This window comes from Rutilus rutilus (genome assembly GCF_951802725.1).
Source record: "Rutilus rutilus genome assembly, chromosome: 18".
NCBI classification, from domain to species: domain Eukaryota; kingdom Metazoa; phylum Chordata; class Actinopteri; order Cypriniformes; family Leuciscidae; genus Rutilus; species Rutilus rutilus.
Window position 1 is genome coordinate 5067831 of NC_140231.1, and position 16626 is coordinate 5084456.

General features: G+C 40.1%; 1 protein-coding gene across 1 annotated transcript; it reads right to left on the reverse strand.

Annotated features, from left to right (window-relative positions):
• Positions 1-2239: 2239 nt before the first annotated feature.
• On the reverse strand, positions 2240-16557 carry stc2b (stanniocalcin 2b). The gene is made up of 4 exons (XM_084386900.1): positions 15865-16557; positions 5537-5679; positions 5165-5376; positions 2240-2970 (listed from the first exon to the last, which is right to left on the reverse strand). The coding sequence occupies exons 1-4, from the start codon at positions 16007-16009 to the stop codon at positions 2595-2597; spliced, it is 876 nt and encodes a 291-aa protein (XP_084243026.1). The 5' UTR covers positions 16010-16557; the 3' UTR covers positions 2240-2594.
• Positions 16558-16626: the final 69 nt, after the last annotated feature.

The following is a 16626-nucleotide window of genomic DNA, read 5'->3' on the forward strand; positions in this document are numbered from 1 at the left end:
CAAAAGGAAATGTTATAGGGTTCATCGGAACCATGATCTGAGGGTCAGTGCCAAATTTGGGCACACTGACACCTGCAGGTCATGAGATCTGGAAAATGGGCATTTTTGCACATGACTTTTCAACAGTTTGTCATTATTGTGAGTGAAGAAAAGTGCGATATGCGATAACTCATAATGCGATATGCGATACAATAATGCTTTAAGTGTGTAAAATAAACTTAAATTATCTTTAAAATATATTTAAAATTATATAACCTACATACGTGTTTCACATTCTTTTTGCTGCAGTGTTTTACAGTAGCAAGAAGTGTTATTTTAACATCACGGGATCAGGGGTTCAGGTTTTCCTACATTAGGTTTATTTAACAACAGAAACTGAATAATCAAATGTAAAAATAAAACACTGCTTTGTTTTCACTGTATGAATTAAATATATATATACACTGATTCTTATTAAAGCTACAAAAGTCAATCAGACAAGAGCAGTGAGTGATTTTCTCTGTCTTTTGATCATGACCCTAATTATTGCAAGCCGTTGCGATATGCATATCACGATATATATATTTGCGATATTTCGATAATTTCGATATATTGTGCAGCCCTAATTGTGAGCTTGATGTCTGTCTGTGGACTCCTTGTATCATGTCGAATCCGTGGATACCTATTTTGCCAGGATCGGATGAACCATCGGGTCCGCCATTTAGAATGTTTTTATAAATTGCAATATCTTTCAAACAATTTGACATATTGACATCAAATTTGGTAGAGTTAATGGACAGCATGTCCTGAAGGTACCTGATAAGTCTGAACACAGCGCCACCTAGTGTTCCAGAGATATACGTTTTTTTTCAACATTGATAATATTAATAAATATTTCTTGAGCAGCAAATCATCATATTAGAGTGATTTCTGAAGGATCATGTGACACTGAAGACTGGAGTAATGATGCTGAAAATTGTTTTTGTTTTAAATTTTTTTTGATTAAATAAATGCAGAGTTTTTTAAAACATAAAAAAAAAAAAAAAAAGTCCAAACTTTTGACAGCTACTGTAAACGTGCCCTTTCTGAATAAAAGTGTTTAAAAAAAAAAAAACTTTTTGAACAGTAATGTAATAAAGAATTTTTCATTATTTTAAATGGTATGTTTTTAAATGAATATACGTGACGTGTGTATGTCGTGGCCACAAATTAACATTTAGTTACCAAGACTTACTAATACATTTACGTTTACTAATTCATTCCCTTGTTTTAAGTTAATCATGCGTATAATAATTTGTTCCATCGTTTTACTAAATCGTGGCCACGTTGTGATAATTTAGTCACTTGTTTTAGATAAATTAAAACAAATTAGTACAACGTGGCCACGATTTACCAGATCAAGAGAACGGATTCTTAATTCGTGGCTACAATATGTGCGGGGCTCCAAAATATATATATATATATATATATATATATATATATATATATATATATATATATATATATATATATATATATATATATATATATTATTCCTTTTTATTTTTAATTTTGGGGTGACATGTGACCCAGACATGTTTCTGTGAGCTTCACCCAAACGGCCAGGCTTCAAAACAGACACACACTGAGCTTATGGAATGACGTCATCACAGAAACACAAGGCCCGGTTTCTGCAATAATGCTCTTCAGGACTGCAGGCTAAGCATTCTGGAGAGTCTGCCGTCTGAGGAATGCACTTAGTCCACAATCTACAAAGGGTGAAACGCCTCTGAAATATTTGAGACTCTTATCAAATACTGTACCGGTCCATGTTCTCATTGAAATACCCTGTCATCGCTGAATCACTGGAGACTGCAGCGGATCTGTCCTTGAGTGAGGCAGTGAGCAAGCCTTTCTCTGCACTACAGGGCAATCATTTCTTCATCGTTTCTCTTTAAAGTCCCTCACCAACGCTGCATGCATTCGAGTAAAAATACAGAAAAAACAGTCATATTATGAAATATTATTTACCCAATTATTACAATTTAAAATAATCGTTTTCTATTTTAATAATTATACAAATGTAGTTCATTCCTGTGATCAAAGCTGAATTTTCATCATCATTACTCCAGTCTTCAGTGTCACATGATCCTTCCGAAAGCATTCTGATATGATGATTTGATGCTCAAGAAACATTTATTATTATTATCAATGTTTTTGTTGCCTGACATTTTTGAAGAAACCCTGGTACGCCTACCTTTTTTTTAAATAAACACTTTAATTCAGAAAAGACACATTAAATTGATCATAAGTGACAGTAGAGAAATTTATAATTTTACTATTTTAAATAAATGATGCTCTTTTGAACTTGCTATTCATCGAAAAATCCTGAAAAAAAAAAAGTAGTATAGTTTCAAAACCAAATCCTCATATTAGAATGATCACGTGACGTTGAAGACTGGAGTAACGATGCTGAAAATATTTTAAAATATATTCAAATGGAAAACAGTTCTTTCACAATATTACTGTTTTTACTGTATTTTTGTGCGCATACGAGACTCTTCTTTCAAACACATGAACTGAATTCTTCCAAACGTTTGACCTGTAGTGTGGGCTAAAGGCACGAGGTGTTCCCTTCACCTCCTCTTGGTGGCGTTCAGAGCCCTCTTCAGCTCTGTGTCCACCTCAGAGGCGTTGTCTTGAGGACCTGAGGACTGGCGTTCGTCTTCATCTCCTCCTGTGAGCGTCCAGGCCGGTTCCCCGTCAGGCTCGGGGAGGAGCAGGCTGGCAGGAGGGAGGGAGTTGCTGTTGGCTCCCGGTGGGGTGGTGATGTCTGGGACGGGGGCGAGCGTGGGACTGGCCTGGTTCTCCACCTTCCCGAGGGCACAGAGACTCAGACTCCCGCACAGAGCTCCCCAGTTCTGCTCGCACTGAGTTCGTATTCGCCGGCCGATGGCGACGCGCACCTCCTCGCCGCATCCCAGCAGGACGTTCACCAACTCCACGTGGGGCCTTTCGGTGGAGGAGAGAAGACAGACAAAACACTGTTACCCACGTCTGATGTTGAAGTAGGGGTGTGCGAAATGTAGTGACTATGATCATGTTTGAAAATTGTCGTAAAAAAGTCCCGCTGTGGTGAAAATCAGAGTTTAATGTTGTTTATATGTGTCTATGTGGTGATTTTATTATGCTTTAAGACAAACCATGTGTGAATTCAATGAAGTCGACAGCATTGCTGAGTGTTTTCTCCTTGAAACTGCAGTGAACCAAAGACAGACTTAAAAACACGCTTTGAAATCGCTGGCGTTTCTGACGTCACACACTACCTTGTAACCAATCAGATCAACATGTGATCGTAAAGTGGGGGCGGGGCTCATTTGCATATATTCAAAGAACCGCATATAAATGAGGCAAGGGTGTCGAGTTACATTCAAGCTATTTTAAGGCATGAAGAATTTTTTTCAAGGAAAAAAGGTCATTTTGGTGATCAAAGATGAGTTTTAAGAGATACAATTATTAACTACAGGGGAACTTTAAACAATTAGCTGTCATTATCAAGTATGTCACTCAGTCTGCAAAAGTGTGCAAGCGTGCTGTTTTTTTCCGAATTTCAGCACAACTGTAAATGTGACACACATTACATTACAGACTTTTAAGGTAATATTGTGAGTTACATTTTAGACACAAGATTGTCTGTTCTTGCTCTATATCGCCAACGAGAATAGATGCAACCAAAGCCACAGCAGAACTATTGTGTCTCTGAGCAACTCATAGCGGAGTTTCGTTTCCATGAATCAGCGTTTTTGAACGAATAAATGGTTCACTTGCTTCATACCTGAATGAATCAGCCATTTGAATGAATTGGTTGAATGAATGAATTAAGTCGGCATGAAACGGAAGTTGTGATTTTTTCTTATTGAGACATACATCTGAGCGGCTACTAGAACAATAAGAAATGTAGGAAAGGGAATAGATTGGATGGCTGTGGTTTGCTATTGGTTGATCACATGTGAGTGACAGGTTGCCCCGCCCTCGTCATCAGAGAAGAGAAGAGATGTCGCTGCAAGAGGGAAGGGAAGTTATTTTGATAAATCATTTATAGTAAACACTGCAATACGAGTTGTGATTTCATGGTGACTTAAAAATATAATTTCATTTTTAATATTAAAAAAATATATATAATATTATCTCATTTATACAATTGTAATTTCAATGTAAATACATATAAATGCTACTTTAAATGCAGCTTCTGTTCTACTTCTGCATTGCAAAATGGATTTACTTGCTACTGATTTCATTTGATTGGCAACAGCCTATAGTGTCTCAATCTAATTGAATGTATTGATTAAATGTAAGAATTTGACAAAGATGATGCATACCTCTAATAAAGTTAGAAAACAATGTCCTTATGTTTCAGTGACTAGTTCTTAAAATAACTTTTTTTTCTTAGTGTGAAGAACATTTTAAAGAACCTTTTTCCACTTTAAAGAACCCTTTGTGGAATGGAAAAGTTCCATGGGTGTTAAAGGTTCTTCCTGGAACCATCGATGCCAATAAATAACCTTTATTTTTAAGGAGGCAAAAATGCCCCAGGAAATCAATTTAAGGTGCCAAATATGCTGTGAACTAACCACCACATAGAATATGAAGAATATGAAAGACCTAAACCAGTAAAGACGCCAGCACAAAAACATACTCAGCAAAATATTTATTGTTATCGGCAAAAAATCGTATCTTTTTATGTCAACAGCCGCGTTTCCACCGCAGGAACGTTCCCCAGGAACTAGGGACTGCAGTGGTACTCGGTGTGTTTCCACCGCAGGAACGTTCCCCAGGAACTAGGGACTGCAGTGGTACTCGGTGTGTTTCCACTGCAGGAACCAGGCTCTAAATTAAGTTCTGGGTAAATATTTCCCCCTCAGAAAGTCTTTCAGGGGTGTATATGACAAAAAATATGACCGATGACGAGGTTCAGGCTTTATTAAGCTTAAATTCAGAGGATGAAACCCAGCAGGAACTGAAAAGTAGCGAGCACTCCTACGTCACCGGACTATTTGCCGAATCTTCACGGTACTTCAGACTGTGGTGGAAATGCAGACAGCAACAGGTCTCTGGGAGAAAAAAAGAAGTTCCTGGGACAAATGGTCCCGGGTAATTTCGGTGGAAACGCGGCTAATATTGCACAACCCTGTATTGAAGAACTCACCCTTTAGGAAACAGGTCCTTGAAATGGATCATCTCCACCATGACGTTGACGTTCTCCGTCACGGCCGAGCAGAGGTTGTGTTTGACGTAACACTCGCGCTGCAGCTGGAACACCATCTCTTTCACGGCCAGACACTTGCGGCTGACGCAGCTGAACCTGTGGCGCAGTCCGTGGGCCATACACTTCAGCGCGTCTTTGATGAACGATTTTCCCTGCGGTGATGCACAAGTCCTTCATCAACCCGGAGCCGTTAATGCAGTTAATGGCAAAATGCTGCCCAAGATGATTAGTAATGAGGTGCTGTAGGTTTTTTTTAGCATTACAGTGTACATACCGCATATTGGGATTTGAGTGAATGAGCCCGGATCATACCTGGGAGTCAAATTTGCCTGCGTTGTGGAGGAACGTCATGCAGATGTCATGTAGTCCGCGGATCTCGCAGGAGTTGTTGTTAAAGCACTCGAACATCCCGCAGCCCACATCACCTGCGTTCACCAGACACTGCTGAATCTCCGCTGGAGAACGTTTGAGGGACAGAGAACGTTACAGTTTTTAGAGTAGTTACACATTACTCCTGCCATAGTAGCTCATTACATTTACAGTAAATAAAAAACGGCCAGACAATGTTTCAGGTTTAAAGCGATACTCCACCGTTTTTTCATATTAAACTATGTTATTCCCTTAAATAAGACGAGTTGATACATACCTCTCTCGTCTCAGTGCGTGCACTAAATCGCCCTGGCGCGCGGCGAAACTTTGTTAGCACTTAGCTTAGCCCAGTTCATTCAATATGGGCCAAGCAGAGAAGCTACCAAACACCTCCACGTTTTCCCCATTTAAATACAGTTACTCGCGTAGTGTAACTTGACCTAGGACGGTGACACAAAACAAAACGTTGCGCTTTTCTAAGCGTGTAAAATGGATAACTATATTGTATGGCGGAATGCCATAGCAAGTGCTTGGAAGCACTTCGACTTAGGCGCAGTAATATCTTCACTCGTGAAAAATCCTCTCACCGGCCCCCGCTCCCTCTAGTGAAGATATTACTGCGCCGAAGTCGAAGTGCTTCCAAGCACTTGCTATGGCATTCCGCCATACAATATAGTTATCCATTTTACACGCTTAGAAAAGCGCAGCGTTTTGTTTTGTGTCACCGTCCTAGGTCGAGTTACACTACGCGAGTAACTGTACTTAAATAGGGAAAACGTGGAGGTGTTTGGTAGCTTCTCTGATTGGCCCATATTGAATGAACTGGGCTAAGCTAAGTGCTAACAAAGTTTCGCCGCAAGACAGAGCGATTTAGTGCACGCACTGAGACGAGAGAGGTATGTATCAACTCGTCTTAGTTAAGGGAATAACATAGTTTAATATGAAAAAACGGTGGAGTATCCCTTTAAGGGATGTATGTGGGCCATTTCACCCAATGGGTGCCATATGTACAAATATGCATGAGAATTAACTCTAAAATAAATTGTATTATTAGGCAAAGTGTCCTGCACATTAATCTAACTGCAAATGTAAACTATATAATTTAAAACATAAAAAAAAAAAAAACTAAAACACTGAAAAATAGCATTTGTTACCTGTCCTCACTCTCTAACACTACATTTTAACATGAAATATAATCTTTCAGATTTATTTTCCCTTTTGCATTGTTGTGTACCCATATCCCATCTGTGCTTTAAACGCCTTTTTTTGTTTTTGTTTTTAGAAATCTATAACATTTTAGATAAAATAACACATTTTAGTTGTGTCTCCAGGTTTTCACTCATCCCTGTTACCACACATTCCCCTCTTTGAAAAACTGGGAAAATTCCACAAGACACATTTTCAACAGGACATTGCATCATCTGGATTTTCTGAAGGCCATTTGAAGACCTAAAGTGTACAGAAGACCTGTATATTTGATGATATTGAAACTACGACTGGGAAGGTCAATCTTAAAGTTCTGTCCTGTTACCTAAATGATTTCTTACATGTTTGTTAATTTTAAAAATACTAATTTATGGTAGTCCACTGGAATTTGCTCAGTGTCCTTATTCTATTCACATGTACGCCATGAGGGTATATTAAATGTACTTGATTAATCTATCCGAAAAACTCAGTCCTATTCCTTTATACCATATAAAAAGTAACAGGGCTGAGTCACTGTAAAAGGAGTGAGTAGTGTCCTGTGGTGTATTGATTTATTAATGTGATTATTAGGCTATATCCACATAAATCCAGATCAATTTAAAAATATATTTTTCTCTGTTTTAGCCTTCCATTCACATCGAAACCACGTTTTTGTCCTGCGAAAACTGGGCTTTTTAAAGACTCTCTCCCTAGTGGATACATTTGAAAATGCTGTTTTCACGGGTTTGTGAGCCCATGTAATCTAAGCATAAGTGGTAAACAGGTTTGGCTTGCTGTCTGCTATAGAGGGGCTCAGAGAGGTTATTCTACTCAAGCTCCAATTGCCCTCCAATTACAAAGGCAAAAACATACAAAAAGAGGAGAAGGGTTGGAGGAAAGATGCTGAAAGAACCAACAACTGCATGGAAGTGGTAAGAGGCTGATTTTTATACCTTGGTATTAATTAGAAGATTAGATGGGCGTCCTCCTCCTGAAATTACGTTTTATAACTTCACTTCATGAGTTTTATGTGCCCATATGATCTTAGCATTAGTGGTAAACAGGGTCCCACCATGACAGTCTTGTCTGTTTTGTCACTGTTTAATGTTTCCTTGTCTTGTGCTTGAGCACATGGCTTTGTCTTTGTTTGTGTTGGCCATGTGCTCCTCTTGTCCCGCCTCCTTGTTTCCCCGTAGTCCACGTCTAGTCCTCATTTCACTAATTGTGCTCACCTGATCCTCATGTGCTCTGGTCCCTTTATATTGTGCCTCTTTCCCTCATGTCTTTGCTGGTTTGTTTTGTGTGCTTTGTGGTTTATTCCTGTGTGTATGGTTAAAACTAGTTCTTGTCGTGATATTGATCTTTCTAACTCTAGTGTATATCCTTTTGTTTTTTTCCATCCAGTCTTGTTCTAGTTAGTTTTAGTCTTTTGTTTTTTCTCTTTTGATCTTATTTCTACTCTAGATCATCTCCAGTATCTAGTTCCCTGTCAGTTTGTTCTTTTGTTTTATTTTTTGATTGCAAGTTTGTCATTTTATTCCTAGTTTTCTTTTGTTTTTGCTTCACGTCATTGTTCTGTTTCAGTCTTTATTTTTATATTTCCTATTTAATTACTCTCTTGTGCCTTGCCTGTTTATCTTGTCTTGCCTTGTTCATTGTGAGTCTTGTTTTTCCCTGCCCTGCATCCTGAGATTTCCTGGCCACTGACCCTCACTGCCTAGCAGCTAGACTGTGGGAGCAGTCTGATCCTCAAGTGTCAACCCTCTGGTTCTGGGAGCCTCTGCCTGGCAGCAAGACTGGTGCTACATCGGTCTTCCTCACCATCGTCCCACCTGGTGCTGTCTCTTCCTCTACAGTCCTCAAGCTCGTGGTCACCCCAGGACTGGTCTCAGTGGTCATCCTCCCTGCCTGTCATTGTGTTGTCTGCCCTGCCCTACTGTTTGACCTGTTTCACGCCTCACTCTCCTTGTTGTGCCTTGTCTACAGACTGGTCAATAAAACATCACTGCTCATTCTGAGCCTGGGTCCTCTCTCTAACTCTTGCAGAACCTGACACAGAGAGGTTATTTTACTCAAGCTCCGATTGCTCCCCAAAAAACATGAATGTAAAATTCAGACAGCAAGCAAGCGTTACTGGATTGAAAAGCTTATTGCTATCTAAGGAATCAGCATGTATAATTATTTCAACAGTCTGGAAGACCCCACAACAATTGGAGAAAGAAGAAATGGAAGACGACACTGCATCGGCAGTATCAAGTTAAGCAGGGCACTACAGTGGCAGTATCAAATTGGGCGGGCACTGGTTGGATTGGGTTTCGTGAGGCAGCTATCTTGAGAAGATCGTAACCAGATTAAAAAGAAGCGAGAGTTAGATGGTCTTTTGTTTGAGGCTGAGGTTGGAACGAATGAAAGGCATCTGAGGACCAGCGACCCAGTTATTTAATTGGATAATCATCAGACAGATCTTTTTGGGCTGAGGTGGTAGCTTCTCCAATGCCTAGTGACTGAAAGATTGTTTTTGTCAATGAAAAGGGAGTTGAGCAGGGAGGAAATCTGAATCTTCCAGTGTGCACGAATGAAGGAAAGAGATTGATATGGCTGGATGGGGGTCGGTAGATTGAAAATATGGATGGAAACATTAATCAGTTTTGCTACGTTTGATGAGAAAACGGATGGTGTCATTATCCAGTACTTGGAGGTCGGAGAAGTTTAGGTGGATGGGTGGGTTGAATTTGGAATTGGTCATAATTTCAGAAGCTCTGAGGAACCTGAAAAAAGCCAGGGTTAACATGGCATCCAGAGTTGACTGGAAAGTCAAGCATTAGCTTAGAGATCAATGGTTAAAGGTTGCCTGGAATCAGGGAGAGTGGGGTTGTTTTTTTGGATTCCTTTGATTAGGAGTGTAATCTGGGGGTTTGTTATAGAGGGACGTGGATAGCCGTCGATACATTTAAAGAAAACTTTAATGCCGCTAAAGACTTTGATGGAACTGGATTGGATGGACTTAACTTGGTTGAGATTTGTGACAAATGAAGAAACTGAAAGGAGGGAAAAGTTGGGAAAAGCCTGGTTGTAGGAGGAATGGAATTGTTTAGAATTGTCAGCAGTTTGGTTTTGGTGGCCTGGAATATGAACGACTTTGAAGATGAACTGTTTACATGTGAATAACCAGGTGAGGCGTCTTAAGAGGGGCATGATTTCAGGGGAATTTGAACAGCCTTTGTTTATACAGTGAACAGTCGCCAGATTATCACAGTGGGATTCTGTTTTTAAAAGACCATTCGTGACCCTGCAAAAAGGCAGCTATTACGATCGGATATAACTTAAAAAGAGCTGAGGATGCGGTACACTGAATTGACATAGAGAGCTAAGGAGACCATGTTGAAGCGAACCAATGACTCTTGTAATAACTTCCGAAGCCTACGGAGGAAGCATTGTCTGTAAACTTGCCACTGTTGCCTTTGGCTTGCTCAGTTGGGGATATTCTGGGGATATCTAATTTGATTTTATCAATAAATTCCACTAGAAACAAACCTTGTTGTATTATTTTAATTTAATACTGTGAAGCTGCTTTGATACAATCTGTATTGTGAAAAGCGCTATACAAATATACTTGACTTGACTTGACTTAAACAGAGGGAGATCACTAGGATGAGATTGGATGTCATCGTAAAAGAAGGTCAGGCTATTTCACTGATTTAGAAACATGATCGATAGATTCAGATCCGCGAGGCAAGAAGGGTTTTAGAGATATGATATTGTCTGGTGCCAGAACGGAAGATGCAAGAGACATCAAGTGGGAGATGAAAGGACGCCATTGGGGTACTTTACGCATGGCATAGTTTAAATGGCCTAGCTGGGATAGCAAATAACGTTTGCTGCACTGAGGTGCTTCGAGCAGATTGAAGGAGATTATCCTATCTATTTTGTCTTTGGGAAGGGAAGCTTGGAATTTAACGGTTAATTCCAAGGAACTCTAGGGATGTGGTAGGGCCTGATGTTTTCTCTAGGGACAGTGGAACTCCTAATTCAGAAAAACTTCCTGAATGGTAGAAAGAGGAATGGCTGGAGGATAATGACTTGGGGTAATGGTGAGACAGTCTTCCAGAGGATGAACCAAGTAAGGGACAGCGTAGTTGGTTTGCAAGATCCAGCAGAGCACTTCTGACACTTCTGATATTGTAGCCAAAAGTTAGGCATACTACAAAGTAGCATTTCCCCTTCCAGCAAATGCCAAAAAGGTGCCAAAAATCTGTATGTATGTGCATGACTTTGAATGCTGAAGTAATGTCTACTTTTGCTAACCAGGCTCCGAAACCGGCATTTTTAATTAGATGGATGGCTTGGTCTATGTTAAGGTAGCACAAAGAGAATTCATCTAGCGGGATGAGGCTATTTATGCTTGGATGAGTGCTGTTGTGGGGAGCAGAGAGATCTATGATCAATTGTTTTTTCCCAGAAAATGTTCTTGTAGCTACACCGATGGGGCTTATACGGAATGAATCCGGACTAGATATCAAGGTGTCGACTGCTTTGGGTTTGGCTATTGCAGACTGTATATTTTTGCAAATAAGGCTAGTAGTAGGTAAGCTTTCCAGACCTGGATTAATACCTTCCTTGAGACCTGTGGTGAAATGGTTTGATTTGCTAATTTGTGCGCTAAAGAGGACAAGACAATGATAGGAGAAGACAGATACTTTCTCAATTGTTTTATTGGAGTTGCTAAAGAGCAATAAGACAGGGCATACAAAGCAAGCATGAGCTCCACCACAGAAATTACATACATGTAGATATTTGCAGCATTGTCTAGTGCAGCCAAATTGATTGAAGTTATTACACCCTTGTCTGCCTGAAATGAACCTGAAATTGCGGCTTTTGGAATCGCCTTTAGACTGTGGTACATAAGATGTAGAACTGATGAATTGAGAAGTAATTGGATTAGTGCCCGGATTGCTTGGAGGGGCGGGATTGAAAAGGGGGCACGAGGATGGCTCATGTGTGGCGGAATTACACAAAACGCAAGACATGGTTCGGCAGCGCAGGAAAACCTTATGATAAAGCTCCAGGTCAAGAGCTCCCCAGTAAGGACATTGATTCCACTGGGTGACTCAGGCCATGCATTTTGGCTGAAAATAGCCTGTAATAGGTGAAAAAATGAGTACCGCCATAAGAGTGAGACAGATCAGCTATGATAGATATAAAGTCATTCAGTTCTTTGCGTCTTGAAGGGAAGACATAACATTATTTATGTGTATCTTCCAAAATTCAGTCATAGTGAGTATTCGATTGGATTTGGGATTTAAATGTTTAGGGTTGATAATTATGGGACCACAGTCAAGGGTAAGTGGGGTTCACTAATTGAAACAGAGGGGAAACGAAAAGAGAGATCAATGTCTGCACCTGCTAGAATCTGTGAGTGTAGATGAGTAGAGATGGGTGGTGGACCCATTGCATTAGAAGAAATTGGAAGAGCAGATGCGATTAAGAGTGTACACACCGATCAGGCATAACATTATGACCACCTTCCTAATATTGTGTTGGTCCCTCTTTGGCTGCTAAAACAGCCCTGACCTGACGAGGCATGGACTCCACTAGACCCCTGAAGGTGTGCTGTGGTATCTGGCACCAAGATGTTAGCAGCAAATCCTTTAAGTCCTGTAAGTTGCGAGGTGGGGCCTTCATGGATCGACCTGTTTGTTCAGCACATCCCACAGATGCTCGATTGGATTGAGATCTGGCGAATTTGGAGGCCAAGTCAACACGTCAAACTTGTTGTGCTCCTCAAACCATTCCTGAACCATTTTTGCTTTGTGGCAGGGCGCATTATCCTGCTGAAAGAGGCCACAGCCACCAGGGAATACCGTTCCCATGAAAGGGTGTACATGGTCTGTAACAATGCTTAGGTAGGTGGTATGTGTCAAAGTAACACCCACATGGATGGCAGGACCCAAGGTATCCCAGCAGAACATTGCCCAAAGCATCACACTGCCTCCTCCGGCTTGCCTTCTTCCCATAGTGCATCCTGGTGCCATGTGTTCCCCAGGTAAGGGATGCACACGGACCCGGCCATCCACGTGATGTAAAAGAAAACATGCTTCATCAGACCAGGCCACCTTCTTCCATTGCTCTGTGGTCCAGCTCTGATGCTCACATGCCCACTGTTGCGCTTCTGGCGGTGGATAGGGGTCAGCATGGGCACCCTGACTGGTCTACGGCTATGCAGCCCCATACGCAACAAACTGCAATGCACTGTGTATTCTGACACTTTTCTATTAGAACCAGCATTAACTTCTTGAGAAATTTGAGCTACAGTCAATCGGACCACACGGGCCAGCCTTCACTCCCCACGTGCATCAATGAGCCATGGTTCCCAAACCCTGTAGCCGGTTCACCACTGTTCCTTCCTTGGACTACTTTTGATACTGACCACTGCAGACCAGGAGCACCCCACAAGAGCTGCAGTTTTGGAGATGCTCTGAACTAGTCGTCTAGCCATCACAATTTGGCCCTTGTCAAACTCGCTCAAACCCTTACGCTCAAATCCTTATCCTATTCACATTGCGTCAAACTCATAACACGAGTACACACCTGCAAGAAAGAGAGAGAAAATACCCACAACACCACAAGCACAGCACACAGACCTCACGGGTCGTAACACTTGCCCATTTGCAAAGGCAGCCACACGTTTTGGTTTATTTCACAGCTGGATGGATTTGAGTGAGACTGGAAGTCAGGAGGGAGAGAAATATTAGAATTGTGGACAGAGGAAGCAATAAGTGTCTTACTTGTAGGTGGGGGAAAGGTGAGAGTCACTATCGGAGTGGCCACGGAACTATTGCGAGCGGCCGCGATAGACTCCGGCTGGAATGAGCGGCAGACGAGGATGCGGTGGCAGCGGCTGAAGGTTGAAACTGAGGCAGGTTGGAGGCGAACAGTATGGATCGTGATTTCCTGGAAGTCAGTAATTAATGCGGGTTTGGGTGTGCCAAATGCTGAAAGAACTAACAACGGGAAGTGGTAAGAGGAACATTTTTATACCTTGGTATTAATTAGAAGATTAGATGGGCGTACTCTTCACGAAATTACATTTAATAATTTCACTTCGTGTTGTTGTGTATACTTTGAAAGCGGAGGTGTTCAAAACTATGACGCATATTGTACGTATAGATATCTATGGTTGTTGTTGTACCTGCTATTCACTTAAATAATGTTGATAAAGCTGTTATTTTATATTACATTCCTGCAAGTATGACAAAAAATTTACTTGCAATTGCTGTTTTGTGGCAATTACGTTTTAGACCATACGTGGAATGGCGTTTGAGTGCGACCTGCACGGTAGGAAAAAATATCCACAGAAAAACTGAAAAGGCATTATCCGTTAAGTTTACGCGCATTTCCTGTAACCATACAAGAGCACAAAAAAATACACGTTTTTAAAAATACACGTGAAAAAAACGCCTGTGAAAAATCAATACAGAAAATTCCTTCATATTATCATTGCCCAATTCCTGAATTCCAAATGATCCCATAATTTACTCAGCCTCAAGCCATCCTAGGTGTATATGACGCCCACAATCGAAGTTAAGTTATATTAAATCCTGGCTCTTCCCAGCTTTGTAATGGTATTGAATAGTGCCTGAGTTTTTGAAGCTTCAAAAAGCACGTCCATCCATCATTAAACCAATCCAGTGGGTTAATAAAGGCCTTCTGAAGCGAAGCGATGGGTTTTTGTATAAAAAATAACCTTATTTCAAACTTTATAAACTATAATCACTGGCTTCCGGCAACAGCCGTATCGTTCATGAGATAACTGAGTTCCGACAAAAGGGTGACCTCTGACCCAACCCGAGAGACTTGTTGCTGGGTTTTTTTTACCATAAATTATAAGGTAATTCATAGTTTTTACTTGCAAATAAAATAAAAATAATAATAATAATTTGACAGTATGTAACAGTAAAAGTGCATATAATGCGATGTTAAACCATTTAGTTTTTTTCACTGTATATATAAGGTTTTTACTGTAGCATTTTTACAGAATTTTTCTGTAATTTATTTTGAGTGTAAATGATGTTTAAATTTTTATATAGGCTATATTGTTTTAAAAAATATGTTTAAAAAAATTCAACAACTACGCCACAACGGGTGACGAGGACATTTTCTGAGAGATTGCGATTGAGAACATTCAAAATAAATTAAATAATCATACTGTTCCATGTCTGTTATGTTTGCCGCATATGTCTTTGTTTGTGACACTTGTCCCTGTGTGGACTTTGGTAAGGTTCGAAATGCAGTGTTCTAAATTTATGTTCACCATGTGTAAATTGTCATTGAAGCTTTATGGCAGTAAATATGTTTTATAACAATTGAAAAAAATTACTAAAAATGAAAAAATATTCTAGAAACTATGCCACAATTGCAATTAAATAATAATGATGTAGCCTACCCAATATTTATATATATATATTTTAAAGTTACTATACCTACCTGTTTTTACCACCACAACAAAAAGCCAGATCAAACGTTTCAGGGTCGTTTTATTACATTGTATCAGAAAATACAACCATGCCGCATTAAAACATTTTGAATGTTATCTACTTTTTAGTAGACCACATCAGTGGAAAACCTGTGTCAAGTATAGGCCTATTATATAAGAAAAAAACAGAAGTAGAACTATGGTATGCCGGTTATTCAGATAACATATAACCAGTCAGAAATATAAGAAGACAACACTAAAGTGTCATATTTGTTCTATATTCCTAAAGATATAGCGGCGCCACTCGAGGTGACGTGCTAATAACGTCATAGCAACGTTTCCGCAACGGTGTTAAATTGCATATTTATTACATTGAAAAACCCTTATGCCATCTGTCATATTAAGAAGGCTACATAGGATAAAAACGTATTAGAAAAAAAAAAAAAAAATTAAATGCATTTTTAATCCAGTTGTGGTATGACATAATCTCTGGAGATAAGTTGTTTGATACAACATAAAAGTTTGATAGGGCTTTAAGACCAAGAGTTCAAACAACCACGCGCATATATGAGCTGTCGTTGCTTTTCTGTGCATGCACTGCGCAAAAGCTTACCTGTGTTCTGCAGAGAGAGTCTTCTCTTCTGGATGTTCACTGATCTCTCTTGTGAGGTGTCATGAGCACTGCTGGAATCAGTCGCGTGTGTTTGCCGCACCGCCAAAAGCAATATAAACACTCCTATAGTCAGTGGCACACGCATGTCTCGCGAGGATGATGAGGACGCTGTCTAAAACTGCGAATATCTTCAGATCACTGTGGCATTACCATGGAGAACGAAGCCCATGCGGTGGAGGGAGCAGAGCCGACGCGAAGTGAGGATCGGGGGGGTGTGGATGCTGACTATATTTCCTCCAACTCATGTCAGTTTGGATGAAGGAGGTGAGCAGGTGCTGACCAATCACAGACACCGGCTAGACGTCCATTCGAAGTTCATACACACCGAATAGGGGAAACCGGGGCTAGTTGTCACAGGCTGTTATAGTTGTATTATATACAGTTGTAAAAAAAAAAAAAAAAAAAAAAAAAAAAAGATAAAATTGTATTAATGTGATATAGTTTTTCTTGTATGTTAAGTCGGGGCATGTTGTCACATGATTCATAGGCTATATGTTGCAATTTTATACTATACTATACTATACTATAATTAATTAACTGCAAATTCTGCTGGCCAAACCATTGCTTTTTGCGGCTTTTGCTGTTCTGATTATTTGTGCTGTCGTAATTGTTTTGTGTTTCCCTTTTTTAGTGTTTCCCTGAAAATCTATTGATTAGTATAACATGGGTTTTCCAACTGGGGTCCAGGGAACTTAAGGGGGC

Bases quoted from the DNA above. Each gene is read 5' to 3' on its own strand.
- stc2b (XM_084386900.1), bottom strand. From the start codon at position 16,009: ATGCGTGTGCCACTGACTATAGGAGTGTTTATATTGCTTTTGGCGGTG. The intron at 5,680-15,864 runs GTAAGCTTTTGC...AACGTTCTCCAG, and splicing joins ACTCTCTCTGCAGAACACAG to CGGAGATTCAGCAGTGTCTG. The intron at 5,377-5,536 runs GTATGATCCGGG...GCATCACCGCAG, and splicing joins CAGGCAAATTTGACTCCCAG to GGAAAATCGTTCATCAAAGA.